The 17,739-nt window shown below is 55.0% G+C and overlaps 1 protein-coding gene across 1 annotated transcript in view; it reads right to left on the bottom strand.

The window, feature by feature from the left end:
- Positions 1-3,023: 3,023 nt before the first annotated feature.
- WDR93 (WD repeat domain 93) overlaps positions 3,024-17,739 on the bottom strand; it is a 33,233-nt gene continuing 18,517 nt past the window's right edge. Inside the window, exons 9-17 of the mRNA XM_057494686.1 lie at positions 17,028-17,199; positions 15,759-15,829; positions 15,169-15,255; positions 14,103-14,222; positions 12,522-12,735; positions 11,206-11,269; positions 9,568-9,724; positions 9,043-9,250; positions 3,024-3,379 (exon numbers count right to left, since the gene is read on the bottom strand). Coding sequence (XP_057350669.1) covers positions 3,280-3,379; positions 9,043-9,250; positions 9,568-9,724; positions 11,206-11,269; positions 12,522-12,735; positions 14,103-14,222; positions 15,169-15,255; positions 15,759-15,829; positions 17,028-17,199 — 1,193 coding nt within the window. The 3' untranslated portion in view covers positions 3,024-3,279. The remainder of the gene's footprint in view (positions 3,380-9,042; positions 9,251-9,567; positions 9,725-11,205; positions 11,270-12,521; positions 12,736-14,102; positions 14,223-15,168; positions 15,256-15,758; positions 15,830-17,027; positions 17,200-17,739) is intronic.

Genomic DNA, 17,739 nt, shown 5'->3' with positions numbered 1-17,739 from the left:
TCGTCTACTGGTTGCTTCTGTATCTTGGCTAGTGTAATGCTAGTGTGAACGTAGGGGGGCATATATCTCTTTGGAGTAGTGATCTCATTTACATCAGGTAAATTCCTAGAAGTAGAATAACTGGGTCATATGGTATTTCTATTTTCAGTCTTTTGAGAACCCTCCATATTGTTTTCCGTAGTTGCTGCACCAATTTGCAATCCCATAGGCAGAATGTGAGGGTTCCTTTTACTCCACATCCTCGCCAACACTTGTTATTTCTTGTCTTGTTGATACTAGCCACTCCGGTGTGAGGTGATATCTCATTGTGGTTTTGAGTCACATTTCCCTGATGATTAGTAATGTGGAGCATCTTTTCCTGTGTCTGTTGGCCATCTGTGTATCTTCTTTGGAAAGTCTATTCAGATCCTCTGCCTATTTTTTGATTGGGTTATTGGGTGGGGGGGTTGGTGTTGAGGTGTATGAGTCCTTTATACATTTTGGATATTAGCACCTTATCAGATACTTAATTTGCAAATATATTTTCCCACTCAATAGGCTGCCTGTTCATTTTGTTGATGGTTTCCTTTGCTGTACAGAAGCTTTTTAGTTTGATATCCTCCTACTTGTTTATTTTTGCTTTTGTTTCCCTTGCTGGGGAGGCATATCTGGAAAAAAGTTACTGATGCCGACGTTGAAGAGTTCGCTATGTATGATAGGCTGATCTTTCTGTATTCAAGACATTTATTCAAGGACATGCCACATGGGTCACAGTATGAGCCCAGGACCGGGGAAGGGAATAGTGGTCATGAGCTGTCTGCATATGAAGATGGCAGACTGTCCCGGGAGCAGGGCTGGAGAGGCTGGGTTGGGCCTTGGGTGGGTGGGTGGTGCACCCAGAGGAGGGCCATGCACTGCTAAATAAACAGGTCCCTCTGAAGGTCACATGGGTGCCCCAGGATTCTGAAATACCCCCTACCTCGAGAACCAGGGTGGCACAGGGCTGGGTATGGAATCTAGCCCTAACTGCAAAGCCCCTGCTTATCCCAGGATGAGGCCAAGGGCCACTTTATCCACCGTGCACTCCCGCCACCTCAGGTGTTGCCCCTGCATCTGCACAGCCCTGAGGGTGAGTGCCTCAGGTTTGCACTCTGAGCGCTTGTTTGCCGCCTCTTGGTCCCAGCGTTCCCCCAGGCCTAGCACCCCCCTGAGAAGACCCGACGCTCTTGGTGCTTCCAAGGGGCTCCGTCACCCCGGGGCAAGGACCTCTGCAGGCCATGGCACACTCGCCTTGGCCCCCGTGGCGCCCAGCTCCAAGAGGGGCCAGAGCCCCGGACCCCCACCCAGCACTGGTCTGGGTGGCTTCTGCCCATCTTTTGGTACTTTGCTGGGCCCTGGTTCCCTCCCTTGTTCCTCCTGTGGGGCCCAGTATATAAGGCGCCCTATGAGTGCCCAACCCTCTGGCCACTGCACACACACTAGGAAATGGGGAGGTGGCTGGTGTGGGCAGCACATGGCTTTGGAGAGAGTGGACAGGGCACCTCCACTGTCCTGTCCTGCTCGGCCCCACTCCGGCTTCTTCCCTTGTGGCCCATCATTCCCTCCATCAGACAGCTCTCCCCTCCTTCGTTTGGGTGGGCATGACTCCATGTCCCTCCGGGATGGGCGTGTGCTGCGTCTGCTCAGCCATCACAGCGCGCAGTTCCGGACTGCAGCCGCATTCAGGCCAGGGAGCAGCGGGCTTAGAACTTTGCTGGGACCGTCGGGAAGGGACACTCAGTGTGGGCGCTGTTGGCAGTCGTACTACTGCCCAAGCATGGGATCTACCTGGAAAGGGGGTCAGAACTGAGGTGGAGAGATTCCTGATGTCACCCAAAATCTCATGGCTCTGGCTACACGGAAAGCGTTAAGTCTGGACTCTTACATTAGCCAACAAATTCCCCTGTTGCTAAAGTCAGCTTGAGTTGGGTTCCTGACGCTTGCTGTTGAAAAAGCCCATTAGGACTTGATACAGACTCTTCCAAGCTCTGTAGCCCGAGCCTCAACTTCCTGCTCTGTAAGGCGGGGAGAATGGCACCCACATTTCACAAGGCTGCTTAAGGCTTAAATGTGAGACACAAGGCACAGTAGCTGCCCCATAATGTCAGTTCCCCATCTCATTTAGATGGTGTGTGAGGCTGGGGTCGCCATCCAAAGTTTCCCGCCCTCATCTCCAAGGAGAGAGGCCACAGGGCCTGCTGTGTAGGAAGGATCGTTGTAGAAAGTCACTTTGCTGCGTTTTCATTCCCATGGTAGGGAAGGTGAGGGGCGGAGGACTTCAGGTGGGACCCCTTCTTCCCGGGCCCAGTCAGCTAGTCAGTGCCAGCTCCGTGAGGAAGGTGTCATGCCACGAAGAGCGTGTGTGACCCAGGGGAGGAGGTGGATGGGGACACAGGATGCTGTCTGTCACAAGGCCTGTGCACAGTGCAGTTTGTCAAGGGAAGCAGGCAATGCTAACTGCCTGCAGTTCCCAAAAGCACCACACGGTGTCCTCAGAGAGGCTGGCGCGGGCCTTGAGAGGCAGGGGACCCCTCCATCCAGTTTTCCTGGAAGGGCAGTTTCTAGAGAAGAGAGAGGCTCTTCTCTGTCCCCCTGCTGTGCCCCAAGACCCCCAGCCTCTTCTAGTGTTCCCAGGTCAGCAGGCGAGGGGCAGTAGTGACACAGCATGGTTCCTGCCTGCCCCCTCGCCTGGCCCTACCACCTCTCATACCTGTGTGACCTCGGGCAGTCACTCAACCACTCTGAGCCTCTGCATCTCCAAAGTGATTCCATAAAGCTTTTGAGCCAGCACAGAGGGAAAAGAAGTGGGTGGAGAGAAAAATGGCCACATAGTAGCTGGGCTGGGCTTGGCATCATGCTCATTTGAGCAAAGTGTCTCTCCTGGGCCTCTAAGGCAGGTGGTCCTCACAAGGCCTGGGACTCGGGCTGAAACCATTGCAGGGGCGCTGCTGGGATCTGGACAGGGTGGGAACAAAGGGTTACACACCACAGCAACTTTGGAGTCAGGAAGCAATATCACTGTTTATTTGGGTGACACATCTGCCCTCCTGAGGGCTCTTGCAGGTGGCTTAGGGGTTGAAGGTCCCCCAAATCGCACCTCTCCCCTTGCTGGCTCTACAGCGGGCCCAAGCTGCAAGTCCAGGCCCCAGGGACCTAGACCTACTGAGCTGCAGCGCTTTGTCGTCGTGTCTGCACCGCAGGGCCTCCTGGGGTGAAGCCTGCCTGCTGCCAGCCTTCCTGAGAGCCCGTGGCAGCAGCCAGTTACTCCTCGGGGCTCTCTCTTTGGAGAAGCAGGGCATACCTCTGGAGCCGGGTCCAGAGCTCCTGCTCCTTCACCTCATTCTTCTCCAGTTTCTGAAACCTGTGGATCACACATTGGAGATGAGAGGAACCCCCTTGGTGCCCCTTCCCCAAGGTCCCCAGGGCAGACCGCGACCATCCCGTGCTGATATACACACACGTCTCCCAGCGGCGCACCTGCCTCTTGGCTGAATGCTCAGGCCTTGGCACGCTGCGCAGCGGGCGCGCAACACCCGTCATGAATGAGAGGGTGACAGGTTGAGCATTCTAACCAGGAGGAGGGCCATGTCAGGAGGCCTGGGGGGTCTAGGTGCTGAATATCTCTTTGCACAGACCAATGCTGATGCATCGGAATGCTGGCGAGTCCATTCAACAAACGTTCCTTGAGCATCTACAGTGACAGGCCCAGCTGCAGGTGTTGGAAAGAACAGAGTGACCGCCCCCCCCCCCCACCTCCCCAGTTTAGTCAGGGCAACAAGAGTAAAAGAACATTTGTAACGTATGCATTTCAGTGCAGTAGTGGTGAATGCAGAAAGCAAGAGGTCCACCCGCCTGCTGAGGGCTCCCAGAAGATAAGACATTTGTGTGGGGCTTTTAAAAATTAAGAGGTCATTTTTTTAAGATAGCAAATATGCATGTTCAGTACAGGAAAATTGGAGAAGCCCAGGATTCACCCCTCCTCCTGCAGGCAGAGTGGGTGCTGTGAGCAGGTGGAGGCAGCCTTCGTTCTGGAGAAGGGGTCCCCGCTGCAGCCCCGGCTGCTGCCTGGGGTCCTGAGTGTCCAGATGATGTTGAAAAGCTTAGGAGAAACAGGAGGAAGGCCACTTTTGGGGGGAAAGATGATGACTGCAGCTTTGGGTTTGTTTTGAGGCTCTGCCTGTAGGACACCCACGTGGAGATGTGTTTGGCATTCAATGCATTCAAATACCTTTCATTTGAAAAAGTGATCTATGCTCTGATTTAAAAAAAAACAGAAAACAAATACAAGTGGGTTTACAATGAAATCTCTTACCTCAGATCCTTATTTCCTACTCCTCAGTCAATCAACCATAACAGCTCCTTGAAAACGGTTTACACACACAAGCATAAATGTGCATATGATCTTTTTTTTTTTTAACTTAAACAGAAATGTGAGATATACTGTTGTACATCCTGCTTTTTTCACTGACGATGCACCCTAGATTCACACACAGGCCTGCCTCATCCTTTTCCCTCTTGATGGCACTCAGGTTTCCAGTCTTTTGCTAATGTCACCAGAGCTGGGAGGACCGTGGCCGCGTGTTTGTGTGTGGGGCAGGGGAGGCAGAGTGCATGCAGGCTAGAGAATCAGGCTTTGGACTCGCACTGCTTGTGTTCAAACTCAGCTCCTTCACTTATAAGCTGGTGACCTTGGACGGGTGATTTGACCTCTGTCAGCCTCAGCTTCCTTCACGGCCCAGTGGGAGTAAGAACAATAGCAAAAAATAAGATTATGCCCGCAAAGCACTTAGCATAGTACCTGGCACACAGCAGGTGCTCAGTAAAATCATAATAATACATCTGAGGCTGGTTAAAAAAAAAGTGGAAGTGAAATTTCTGGGCCAGGGGGTCGGAACAACGTGGCATCAATGAGCAACCATCCAGGAGGCAAGCCAAATGGGTGAAGCAGGACACGATTTAAAAGGAAGACCAAAAATAAAGCCGTCGTGTACTTGAAGTGGGTGATGCTTAAAGTACAGTGTTGGTGTGTAGAAAGGCTTAATGATCAGTAATAAAGTACAGCGGTCAGGCAACATCCCTTGAGGACATACGAATGTCACCTGTTTTACACAAGAGGACACTGAGGTCTGCCCCAGTGACACAGCCGGAGGCCCCAGACAACCCTGGAGGTCGTACTGCAGGGCTTGCGCCCTGAGTTTGAGGCTCTTCACAGCCACCCCTCAGCGAAGCATAAGGGAGATGATGGGAACCTCCAGCAAGGAAACACCGGAAGCCAAACTTGCTAAACAAGCAATGAAAATCCCTCCTAACCAATGACCAACTAGGAAGTTATTTGCAACATATTGACAAAGAACTCTTAAGGTCAAAAGAAAATGAGCCCACCCGTGGGGAAAAGACCCCAGGCAGGTCCCAGAAGGAGAGAGAAAGTATCTGTGACATGAAGACCTCAACCTCTCCATTTCCAAAGTGAAATCGTAATGAGCTACCGGCTTTTGTCCTTTATTTCCTGGCCAGTGTGGGGAAAGGCTAAGGACAGTGAACCCACCCTCCCTGCAGGCCCCCAGGGGGTGAAACTGCCAGTTAAAATGTGCCTATCCCAGAACCTGGAAGGGCCACCGCTAAGAATTTATCCTACAGAGGGATTATGGAAAAGTCACAAAAATGACTGTGTGAGGGTGCTGGGCTGGGAGGATGGGGCCACAGTGGCCTGGGGAGGGGCCAGTGGGCTGCGGAGCCAACGGGGCAGAGGACGCGGAGCTGGACTCCTCTCCCGGGAGTCGGGAGGTGGCTGCAGGGCTGGGACTGCGTGTGCTTGTTTTCCAGCCTGGGGACACGGTGCGAACACATGTCCATGGTCAGGACAAGACAGTGGAGGTGGCCACCCACAGGGGATATGATCTGAGCGCTGTGACCAGGCCCACAGAAAGGTTCCGTCGAGCTGGGCCTGCCCCAGCCACACAGTGCGACCCCTCCCAGCTCCTGCTTGGTCCCTGGACCAGGGCGCACTTCCTTGAGCTGCTCCGTTCCCCAGTTCCCCAGGCTCCCTGAGCGGGTGGGCCCCAAGTCCTGCCCTGCCCACCTGCAATGCCGCACCCTGTCCGCAGCACTGACTCCAGCCCTTTCCCCTCTCCGCCCTGCCCAGCCAGCTGCTGTGGGGCCTCCCTGGGGGGAGCTGGGCCTGGGCCCCAGGAGCTGGGCTGTCTTGCCAGGTGGAGGGGCAGCTGGGAAGGGGAGGTGGGCTCTGGGCTTCCAGAGGCTGGCGGAGGGCAGGGCAGGAGGGGCTGTCCTCTCCCCAGAGGGCAGGCCCGGCCTTGGGGGGTGCGAAGTGTGTCGGACACCCTTCCAAGGAAAGTACACAGGCTTCCCAACCGTACTGTCAAGGAAGTTTTCCTTAAAATTAAAGGTCATTAAGTTAAGCTCTTGAGTGACATAAGCCTAGATTTAAAAACTGAAATGAAACATGATCTCAATTTAGTGGAAATGCCAAAGAAGAAACCTGAAGGAAATTCACTAGCATATTAGTGGTGGCATAATGGGATCTTTGGTGATGGATTATGGACTAATTAAATCTTTTTTGTATTGTCCTGTGTTCCAAATTTCTACAAGTGCATAAATAACTTATGCCAGAAATAACGAACAGCACTTTGTGCAGCGGGGACTTACTCTGTTACGGTAGCTCTACACTTGAAGCAGCTTGCATGGGCTGAGTGGGGTCTGGCAGGGGTCTGAGCCCACCCTGCACCTGTACCCTGCATAAGGGTGGGCGTGTCAGTCAGGGCCCCTGGCTGCGCCCTCCTGGCCAGGCAGGAGGTGAGCGCCCCAGACCTGGAGCTGCTGGCCTGTGGTCCATCCCTACAGGGAGGGCAGCCAGTGGCTTCTGGGTAGACTGGGGAGGCTCACTGTTCTCAACGCAGTAAAAGGAGGGGGTTAGACAGAAAGTCGAAATGGAAACAAGCTCATTAAACTAGGAATTTTCTATTAGGCAAGAGCACCAGAAAGTTCCAAGCCATGACCTCACCCCGACGGAGTGAGTGGCCTCACTATAGCCGTGGCCTAACTACATACCTTTGACCTTTTTTTTAACCTTTGTTTTAGATTTTCCAAAATTATGCATATTTTTTGTAGAAAAGGTACAAATAAGAAAAATACAAAGAGAAAAATCACACATACTTCATCACCCAAATACAACCACGGTTACTATTCCCAGTCTTCTCCCTTTTATTCAAAATCAGGATTATACTGTAAGTAATATTTTATAACCTCTCCCCATTTTTACTGAGAAAAATTCAAACCTACAGAGAAGTTGCGGGCACCCCAGTAAACCTGCCCCTGTATTCGTCGCACCCCCCTCTCCTCTCTGTCTCTGTCTTCTCCTGGGCTTCCCGGTGGTTACGTGTTCTCTGTCTCTCTCTTTTCTACACTGCCCTGGACCACGGGGAAAGTTCAGTCTTGACATGGTGCCACTCCACCCGCAGGTTCCTCAGTTGTATCACGTCAGGAGTCAGAGTAAGAAACCTCCGCGGGAGGTGGTGCTGAGCGTTCTCAGTAAGTCTCTAATTAGGGGCAGTGTCAACTGACCCCTCCTCCCCCAAGACACGGAGGCCATACTGTCCGGTGATGAGTGGGTGTGCTTCCCGCCTGTGCTGAAAACCACCCAGGCATCCCGGCCCTACCCGCAAAGGGACCAACCGCCCCAGGGAAGTGCAGTCAGGAGGAGGAGCTGTGGCGCTGCCTAGTGGTCACATTAGGAATTACCCCTGGCATGAACTTGAATTAAGGCGGAGGGAACCCGTCATCCTTGTACCTCCTGTTTAGTGAGCCGCCACCCTGTGCCTAGGTTGTATTTATTAATTATATGTATTATCTCACTGAATACCTACAAAACCTGAAGGTGAGGCCTCACCCAAATGTCCAGGACACTGTCTGGCACACTGTAGGTGCCCCACAAATCTTTTTGAATGAATGGGGAAACAGCTCTGAGAGGTTAAGGAACACAGCCGGGGCCTCCCAGGCGAAGGGCGGCGTCAGAATGCAGACCTGAGCGTCTCAGCCATTCTGCCTCATCCCCCTTGAGGGGAGGGCCCACAGAGAAGGGGGGTGGTCGTGAAGGGATGCTAGGGGATTGGAGCATCACAAGCTCTCAGAGCTCGTGCTGGAGAGGGGGCATCAAGGCCCCAGGCAGGCAAGGGGCCACCAAAGTCACCCAGCTCTGCAGTGGCAGGCCTGCCACGAGAAATCAGGGCTTCACTGTGACCCTCTTCCACCTAAAATGCTCACGAAGGAAACCATCAGCAAGAATTTGCAATTCCCCCAGAATGCGCGGCGGATGGATTACAGAGACACCCGCTCCTCCGGAATGGCCTGCGTACGGCTCACTGTGCGTTCGCGGCAGAAGGGAACACGCGCACAGTGCACGGGACGGGGAAGGGGGAGAGAGGAGAAACGCAGCACATAACCGTTTCTCTAGAGGATAATGGAGGGAAGGGCCTCGGGGGCTCGCAGCGTTTTCTGTAAAGGGCCAGAGAGTACGTGACGTGGGCTTTACGTGTCATACGCTCTCTGTCGCCACTGCTCAGCTCTGCTGTTGAAGCGCACAAGCGGCCCTTGATAAGACATAAGCAAATGAGCATGGCTATGTTCCAGCGGAAGTTCATTTGCAAAAACGGGCAGCGAGTGGGCCGGATTTGGCCCAGAGGCTGGGGTCTGCCGCCCACTGTCTTAGATGACTGTGTCTAATGATCCGAATAAGCCTTTAAACAAAAAAAACTGAGAAAGCAAAAAGAAAGATGGTCTTGATGAGGAGAAAACACCGACAAACGGCCCTCCTTTAGACCAGCCTGAACTCACTCGTTCTTTCCTACGCACTTGGGAGGGAACCGAGTGTGGCCCCCGGGTTAGGACACGGCGGAGCCCTGCACGGAAGAGAGAATGTAAGGGCGGCACGATCTCAGCATCCAACCAGCTCCACTATTCCTCGACCCAGACACAGCCCCAGGGGTGGGGCTGTGGCCCCAGGACCTCTACCTCTTCCGGAGGAAATCCTCGCATCTTTTCTCCAAGGGCAGCCCCCGTGTGAAGGCCGTGTCACCCACTAAGTCAGTCGGAGGAATGGTGTGGTTTCTTGCGATGTTTTCCAGGAGTGGGTAGGCCTCAAAATTAAAATAGAAAACAGAATGTGGGGTGTCCTTGGCTTGGTCCGTGGTGGCAGTTTCATCTGGGCGGTCTCGGTCTCCTGAGGTGGGACGAGAAGACAGGTTCTGTGGAATCATGAGGAATGGCTGCTTCCCCCATGCGCTGAGGCCTGGCGGCACGTGGGGGCTGCTGTCTGCCGGGCGCCAGGCCACCGGCCTGTGTGAGGGGCTCACTGGACCCGGAGGAGCCCCGAGAGAAGCCCCTGCCTGGCGTGTATGTAGGTGCCTGCCTATGACGAAGCAGCAGGATCCCTTGGGCACAAGGACTGGGGAGGGGATGGGGGTCAGCCTGTGCGTGGTGAGGGCCTGAGAAAGTCAGGGAAGTGGTCGGCAGCCACCCCAGGGTGCGTCCTCATACCTCGGAGCAGGAAGTACGGGTGGCGTAAAGACACGACGAACGTCGGCTCCCAGGGGGCCGCCAGGTGGTAGGGCCTGGGCAGGGCGAAGGCACAGACGGTCTGCGGCATGGCCACGTCCAGGAGGCGCACAGAGCCGTTCCTGGAGAAGGTCAGCACCTGCCCAGCAGAGAGATGGTAGGTGGGGACTCGGCGCTGGCGCTCACCCGGCGCGGACAGAGGAGCAGCTGGACACACCGACAGACAGACAGACAGCACTCATTCGCTCCTGGGGCCCCGGCCCGGGGTCCACCCACAGCTGTTCAGGACAATGGCAGTGGTGTGTGTCGGCCCCTGCGGCGCCCCAGCAGCAGCGGCCCCTCCGGGTGCTGTGTGGGACCCTGGCTGGCCTTCCCCCTCCTGTGCAGGCTTCTCTTTCCAGCCCCCCAGGCTCTCTGCTGAAAAGCGCCCCCCGAGGCCAGGATTCAGCCTGCATCTGGCAGACACCCTTCCCCCCACTCACTGGGGGCCCTGCTCAGTGCAGGACCCCCCCACCTGACCACCTGAGATCCCGGGTGGGGCTCTCTTCTCTCTCTAGATGGACATACTGAACTCTCCCACTTCCTTAAAAGCCCCTCCCCAACTCCCCCCCTCTTACAGCTGCCGCCCCATTTCTCCCCCTTGCCCCCACACGTGGGGCCTCTCCCCTCTCTGCTCGCCATCTGCCACTGGGCGGCACGAGGCGCTGATTTCTCTCCTGCCCAGGACACTGCCATTCCCGGTGTTTGGAACCTTTCTCCACACTCCCCTCCGGGTTCACCTGGGGTGACCCTCAGTCATCCACGAGCTCATTTTCCTGGCCCCGTAAGTGATGACCGTGCCTCTGGGAACCTCATCTCTACCCACCTCCTCTCTCTGAACAGGGGAACCTGCTGGGACCCCGGCTTTAACCGCCACCAGCGCTGACGGACACAGGATCTACGCTTTTAGCCCCAGGCCCTCTCAGAGCCTCCTCTGGGGGTCCCACAGGCCCCCTCACTGCGGCAGGGCCACACCAGCAATCACCCTTTCCCTCCAGGCCCGGGCCTCCTTCAGCAGGCCCCGTAAGGGTCAGGGGGTCAGCCCCATGCCTCCCTCTCCTGTGGCTACAGCCACAGGCCACCCAGAACTGTGGTTCCATCCCCTCACCCTCTGTCCCGTCTGAGCAAGCAGCTCCCCCTCCAGCCCCTGAGGCTTGGGCCCTTCCCTCCATGGCCTGGCCCCTCCCCCCAAGCTTCTGGCCTGCGGCTTTGGGGACTCCCAGGGGGCACCGGACACACTGTTTTCTGGCTTCAAGGTGCCTCCTCCTTAGCTACTGTGGCTCAGCTCTGCGGTGCTGCCACCCCCTGCCCCCCACTGCTGCAGGTTTAGGTAGGGGACCCTTCTCTCTGTCACACGGCGGCCGCTGCCTCATCCAACATGAGTCTTTGTCACGTTCTAGGGCAGCTGCCTGGCTACGTGTCCGTTTTCCCAGCTGAATCATGAGCCCCGTGAGGGCAGGGACCTTCTCTCTGTACCTGGCCCCCAGGCTGGTCTAGGGCCTAGCACATGATATGCCTTCAGCAAATAGTCTTTGAAGGAGAAATGACCACGTTCATTGAGGAGGAATGAGAGGAACCTACCATGCCCGGTAAGGCTGGGACGGGGGCCACAGCACAGAGGGCTTCATCCAAGTGCTTTTCTGGCCTACAGGAAGCAAGACACGCAGGCAGTCCTACTGGAAGAGTCTTAAAGTTTTGCCATCATCTCCTAGCACATTTCCTAGAGAAACTCTCTGGTATAAGCATCAGGAGATATGGAGACTGTTCATAATAGCAAAACTGGGCACAACCCAAATAGCCAGTGAGAATGCTGAAGTAATTGTGGTGTTTATATGATGGAACACAATATAGAAAACATAATTCTATACTGAAAATGAAAATAAAAGGCCATATCCACCAACATGATCGACCCTCATGAACAATGTTGCAAAGCAAGTTACAGAATAAATAGCATTGAAAAGCCAGCTGAATACATAAAAGATGATTCCATTTACACATTCCCTAAATATGCACAGTTAAGCGACATATTGGGAGATATAGTCAGATGAATGTGGTTAATTCTTAAAGAGAGCAAAGAAATGATGAATTTAGGAAAGTGGTGTGGTGGATTGGGAAAAAAAATGGCTGTTTTTGGCAGCAACTCCCATCAAAAGGTGGAATCTATTTCTCCACTGCTTGAATGTGGGTGTGGCCATGTGACAGGCTTTGTCCCACGTAACTCAGGCAGAGGCTGGGAAAGTGTCTGTGCAGTGTGGCTGCCCCGGCCTGCTGCTGGGCACCCGGACGCTTCTAGGTGATCGGGCGAGACAGCCGGCAGGAGAGGCCACAGGAGGGGAGCCGAGTGCCCTGGCCAGCAGCCTGCCGCCCACCTTGTGTAAGTGAGGCCAGCTTAGACCATCCAGCCCCTGGCTGAGCTGCTGGCTGCCCGCAGGCACACGTGACAGCCTCAGCGAGCCCCGTGGAAGGGCTGCCCAGCTGAGCCGGAACGGAAGCGCTGACCTACAGAATCAGGAGCTAAGCAATGACTGTTTTCTTAAGCCATTGAGTTGTGGGGTAGTTACTGATGCAGCAATAGATGACTAATAAGGGGGTTACCTTGGGGAGGAGAGAGGAGGATGTGATAAAGGAGAAGCACACAGAGCCTTAACTTCTTAATCTTGGTGATCAGTATAGGGCAGTTTCTCTCCCTCTCTCTCCCTGGTGTGTGTGTGTGTGTGTGTGTTTCTCTCCCTCTCTCTCCCTGGTGAAAGAGGTGATCCTGAGAAGCTCATCAGCAGAGTGATGCTTATGGGGAAAGTGATGCTTATGGGGAAAGCTGGAAAGGTCTGGTTTTTTGCCATTAAATAGTGTCACTTATGTGGTGGATCGTTTACCCGTCCTGCCCACAAGCCACTGACCTCTCAACAAGCACGCGGGTGGTGGGTCCGTGGGTGCGCTTGGCTTCCACCAGATGGAGAGAAGCGTCTGTGCACAGCACCACACATTTCATTCCCGAGGTCACTGGGCCTTCGGGATACATGTTCTGTCCTTTGTGGACTAAGAAGTGTTTCAGGAAGTGAATGCTTTGGCAGAAACACCCCTCAGGAAGGGCGACGACCCCGAGCGGGAGTCCTGGAGAAAGCACACACTGGGTCGAGAAGGGGGCAGAGGGGAGCTCCGTGGGGCCGGGGTCTGTGACCGGCAGGTGGGGCCTGAGGGCAAACTCCAGCAGCGAGCGCGCTCTGTGAGGGGGACCAGGCACCCCTGTGCCCGCGGGAGAGGAGCCCCTGCAGGGAGCCCCCCGCCAAGTGTGGGGAGCAGCTGGGGAGGGGGCAGCGTCAGCCTGGACTGGGAGGAAGGAGGCCAGGTCCGCCCAGAAACTACAGGCCAGCGCCCTGCTTTCCACCGCTGACCGGGAGATGCGGAAGTGTATCTGAGGGGGGCGCGTTTCAGAAAAGGAGGGGGCAGTGTGTGTGTAGCCCAATTTATCAGTATCCAGAAAAATGGAAATGAGCGACTGGGCAAAGGATTGTGAAATCATGATCCTTCTTCTGTCCCTGAAGTATCTTCCCATATTCTAACAACGCTGTGGGTGCAGGGAATGAACCTCAGGGGGGCCTTCAGCTGTGTTCATCTTGGCGTCACGTAGGGAGAATGTCCTCCTCTTGGGAACACCACTGAGCTCCTCAGGAGGAAGGGGCCCAAGGGAGGGAGGCGCTTGGCTGGACGGAAGCCTCCCTGGGAGCAGCCAGCCCCGCTGTGCAGTCATGAGCGCTTCACCCAACAGGGCGCCTCCTCGGGTCCTCACCAGCTCCCCGCTGAGAGGGCTGCCCGGGGCAGACGGCCCCTCCGCTACCCTCAAGTGAGACACGTGTCCTTTTGTAGAATGACAAACCACTGATTCATTCATTGCTTCTTAAGAAGTTTGGTAGAGGGAGACCCCCCCTTAGAGGCTGATGGATTTAGGGTAAGTGGATACCCCTGGTTTTCTGTATCTACAAAGCTGGACCCAGGACCCAGGATCCTCACACCCAGACCCCACCAAGGTGCCATCGCCCAGATGTCGCTGGCCTCACACTGACCACATTATAGGTCACTGCTTCAGCACAGTGAGGTCCTGCTGACCAGGGTACGGGTGCAATAGCAGGAAGGAAGACTTGCTTATTCTGGGAGCTCGGGGCTGGGAGGGGGAGGCTGACGCTGCCATGTATTGCATCAGTGCTGAAGACAGTGCCTCGGTGAAGGCCGTACTCCCAGGCCTGGTACAGCGCTGGGCACAGGGCAAGCTCTCAACACATGGGGAATGGGGAGTGTCAGCACATAGTATGTTCAATAAATGTTTGTTGAACGAATGGATGAGGGGGAGGCAGGACAGCTCCCCAAGGTGCCTTTAGGAACACAAAGGGACTAGAGAAGGCCCAGCATGATCGGAGTCCCAGAGCTCCTGGGGCCCCGTCCCCGGAGACCCGGCCGGGGGTCAGGCAGAGGCGGGGGCTCACCGTCAGCCAGGTCCCACAGTGTGAGCACGCCATCCTCGCAGGCCAGCGCCAGGTGGGGGCTGGAGTAGCTGAGCCGAGAGGCCGTGATGGGCGCGGCACAGGGCCACACGCCCTCGGGATCTAGTGGGGGGGGGACAGTGCCAGCAGGCTGCCTCCAGACCCTGGACACCCCCGCGACACAGGCAGGAGCCCCTGTCTGGACCCGCCGTCCCTCTCCTCTCTCTGCAGCGCTGTCTCCTTCCTCAGATAACGTAGTAAGTCACCCTCCCGTCCCGCTGCAGCTGACACTCAACGAATACTTAGCAGGTGCTAAACACTTCACGTGCAACATTTCATTTAATCCTTATAAGGGTCCTACGCAGTGTGTCCTGTTAGCGTCCCCATTTTAAAGATAAGGAGACTGAGACAGAGAAGTAAAGTGACTTGTCCAAGGGCACTACGCAAGTTTAGAAGCCAGATTACTTGGGAAAAGGATGGGAGGAAAGGAAGTCTTCCTTTTGTGAATTTTTAAATGTTACTTCTGAAGTAAAAATTCCAAAGTATAACTTAAATGTGCAGCTCAAGGAATTATCACAAAATGAACTTGCTCCAGTAACTGCCTCCTTGAGTCTGTGAAAAATAATTTCAAAGGGCTTTCATGTACAGAAACTCTCTGGCTTGTGCCATTCATAGCAAACGCATGCAGGAGGGAGGGACGGTGTGATTAATTTGCTCTGTTTCAGGTGGGAAAACCGGCTGGGGTGTGCAGTGCCACCTGAGGCTGCACGCCCAGAGGACAGTCGGGCTGGGACCGGACCAGCCCTCTGATGCCAGGCCCACACCCCCTTGGTCTCAGCTGCCCGAGGAGCCCTGTGGGCCTGACTGGGCTTTGTCCCTACTGACCTGTCGTCTTCAAGAAACATGACAGTTCAGAGATGGGGCTTCGGGGTCACACCACAGCCACGCAGCCCCCCATTCCTGCCTGCACAGCTCTGATCTCCTGAGGTCCCGCTCCCAGCTAAGCCGGAGAGGGACGTGTTCTGCGAGCCTGGTGCGCGCAGGCAGCCCCACTGTGGCAGTAGCGTGCCGGCTTTACCCTCCAGAGCCCGGTTAAGGGGACAGAGGAAGAAGCTGTGGCTTCCCGTCCAGTGCGCGCCAAGGACCCGGGCTGCCCCTGGGGAAGCAGAGGGAAAGGCGAGTCACAGGAGGAGTCGGGGTGACCTTTGGTTCGTGCCAGAGTGTTTGCCCAAGACGAGGAGGGTTTGAAATCGGGCGGCGCCGAGCCGTGGCGAGCTTCCTGGGCGGAGGGCTGGGCAGCCCTGGGCTGCGCCAGGGCCACGTCGCCTTCCTGGGTGGGAGGGTGCTCACAGCTGCCCGTTGGCTGCTTCACATCTAGGGACACTTTCTACAAAGTGAATTCATGTCCAGAAGCAGCCGGGGGACATGTGTTCCCACCCTCCTCGGTGGCAGGTCACTCCCTGAAGGCAGTGCCAGCTCCATTTCCAGGGAATCGGCTTGGGGGCCACACCGTTAAGCTGCTGCTGGCAGCCTACTGTGCCCCCTATTCCCTCCCACCAAGAGGGTTCACTGGGCAGAACCTCTCTAGGAGGGCTCGCTGAGACCTTCACCCAAGGTGGTCCCTCGTCCAGGACGACGGCCTGCTTCGTGCTCACTTACCCGAGGGGCTCTGGGCTTCTGCTGGCATTGCGGTCATGCGGCTGGGAAGGAGGAAGTGGAACGTGGCCGTACTGGGGAAGAAAGGGACACTAGTCAGAGCCATGGGCAACTCCTCGGCAAGGAGAGAGGCTGGCAGTCGTGGCACTAAGACCAGAGATGGGTAGGTAGGATGGACCTTCCCAGGGGTGCAGGGCCATGAGGCAAACTACATTCTGTGTGCTGGTCCTGGCGGGTGCAGAGGTTGGATGCCAGTGGGGGCAGGACGGGTGAAGCCGTGGGAGTCACTCCCAGCCCCTGGGTAGCTCCTAAACCTGGCAGAGCCACCTCTGTTGGGGAAGATCTCTTAATGACCAGACTTGTGCATAAACGCTTTCTTATCCTGGGACCAATACAACCATGTGCTGATAAATTGGCTTTCTTCTGTTTTTTAAAGACCCAGTTTCCTGATTGATAGGGTTTGTAGCTTTTTGTGGTATAAATACTCCAACTGTGGACAGTTACCAGCAGTTTAACAACTGGCCTGCAAAATCTAAACAAGTCACCAGGCAGCCCAGCAGTGACGTGCCAGGGGCTGGTGTGGATCTCAGGTAGTGGCTCCTGGGGCTTAGTCCTAGGACTTTGTGTTCTGAGCTGGGAAAACTCTCCCCTTGACAGCAAGATGAGAGGTTTCTCTTCCCGTGTGAAGCAGGAACATTCCTGAGATCCGCAGCAGCTAGTGAGAACTAGTTCCTAAAACCAGCTCCGCCAGACACTTCAAAGACTTGGCCTTGGATTTGACAACTGCAACGTGGGGTTAATAAGGTCTACCTGCTGACTGAGATTAGAAAGTAATGTATTTTAATAAATACACATTACATTTAGAAAGACTGAATGAAAACGTTAACAGTGGTGACTTTTATTTCCACCTTCAGGATCCTCTGTGTGGTTTAAATGATCAGGAAACAAAAATAATTTTTGAGAGATGCTTTGCTACATAATATTGTAAAATCAGCTCTTCGTCTCACCTCTATAGGTATCTACTCCTTCTTTCAAATCCATATTATCAGCTTTTGCTCTAACTATATTTAAACAATCTCCATACAACTTTTCAAAAGATCTGCTGAAGTTCTCGGAAAAATCTCCCAAACGAGACAGAGCTTTTAGAAAGGGTTGATCCGGATGGCTTCAGCTCTTTGGGTTGGCTGCTGCCTGTGCCAGCGAGGAGAAGCCCTGGGGGCACCGAGGCTCCCCTGCAGCAGGGGGTTTGGGCCAGGCCTCCCGCCGTCTCACCTGAGCGGCTCCTGCTCACACTCCCCATCCAGGTACTTTGCGTAGGAGGCGCTGAAGATGGCCCTTTGCTGTTCCCACTGACTGTCCTTGATGAAGTGATTCTGCCCCGAGCCCAGCCCGGAGCAGCCCTCTAGCTTTGCAAAAGCTTCCAAGGGGCTTTTGAATGTGGTTCCTAGGTTGAAAATATTCCAGAATTGGTCAGACCGTCTGATCTCCCCCTTCCTGATTTTCTCCTCCCTCCGCCACGTCCCAGGGTCCCACAGAATCCCTCCTCCTCAGAAACCCCTTCCTGTCCTGTCACCCATCTGTGAGCCCAGGGGTTGGGTCTTCCCCCGGCTTCACTCCCTCCCACCCATGGGAGGCACAGGCAAAGAGCAGCTGCTGTCTACGGCTCCATCTCCCTCCCTCCGTCGTTTCCTGTTTCTGGATGACAAAGCCTCCAAAGGAAACACTCTGTCACTGGACACCTAAATCACCATCCCTGTCTCCCACCTGCCAGGCGCTGTCCCTGTTTAGCAGCTACTGAGGACCCACACAACTAGCTGTCTCTATGTTTACGTTTATCCAACCACCTTCTTTAACAATCTCCTTTCTCTGCCAGTCACTTTTCTTATTACTTCCCTTCCCAGTAACCTTCCATTTCTCTTTCTTTCCTCCATTCCCAAGTCCACAGTAAGACTGGGTGATTTATTTTCTGGGCTTACAGCCCAGC

Source organism: Manis pentadactyla, chromosome 18 (assembly GCF_030020395.1).
Source record: "Manis pentadactyla isolate mManPen7 chromosome 18, mManPen7.hap1, whole genome shotgun sequence".
NCBI lineage: Eukaryota > Metazoa > Chordata > Mammalia > Pholidota > Manidae > Manis > Manis pentadactyla.
The sequence above is the reverse complement of the archived record's forward strand: the minus strand, read 5'-3'. Positions and strand labels throughout refer to the sequence as shown.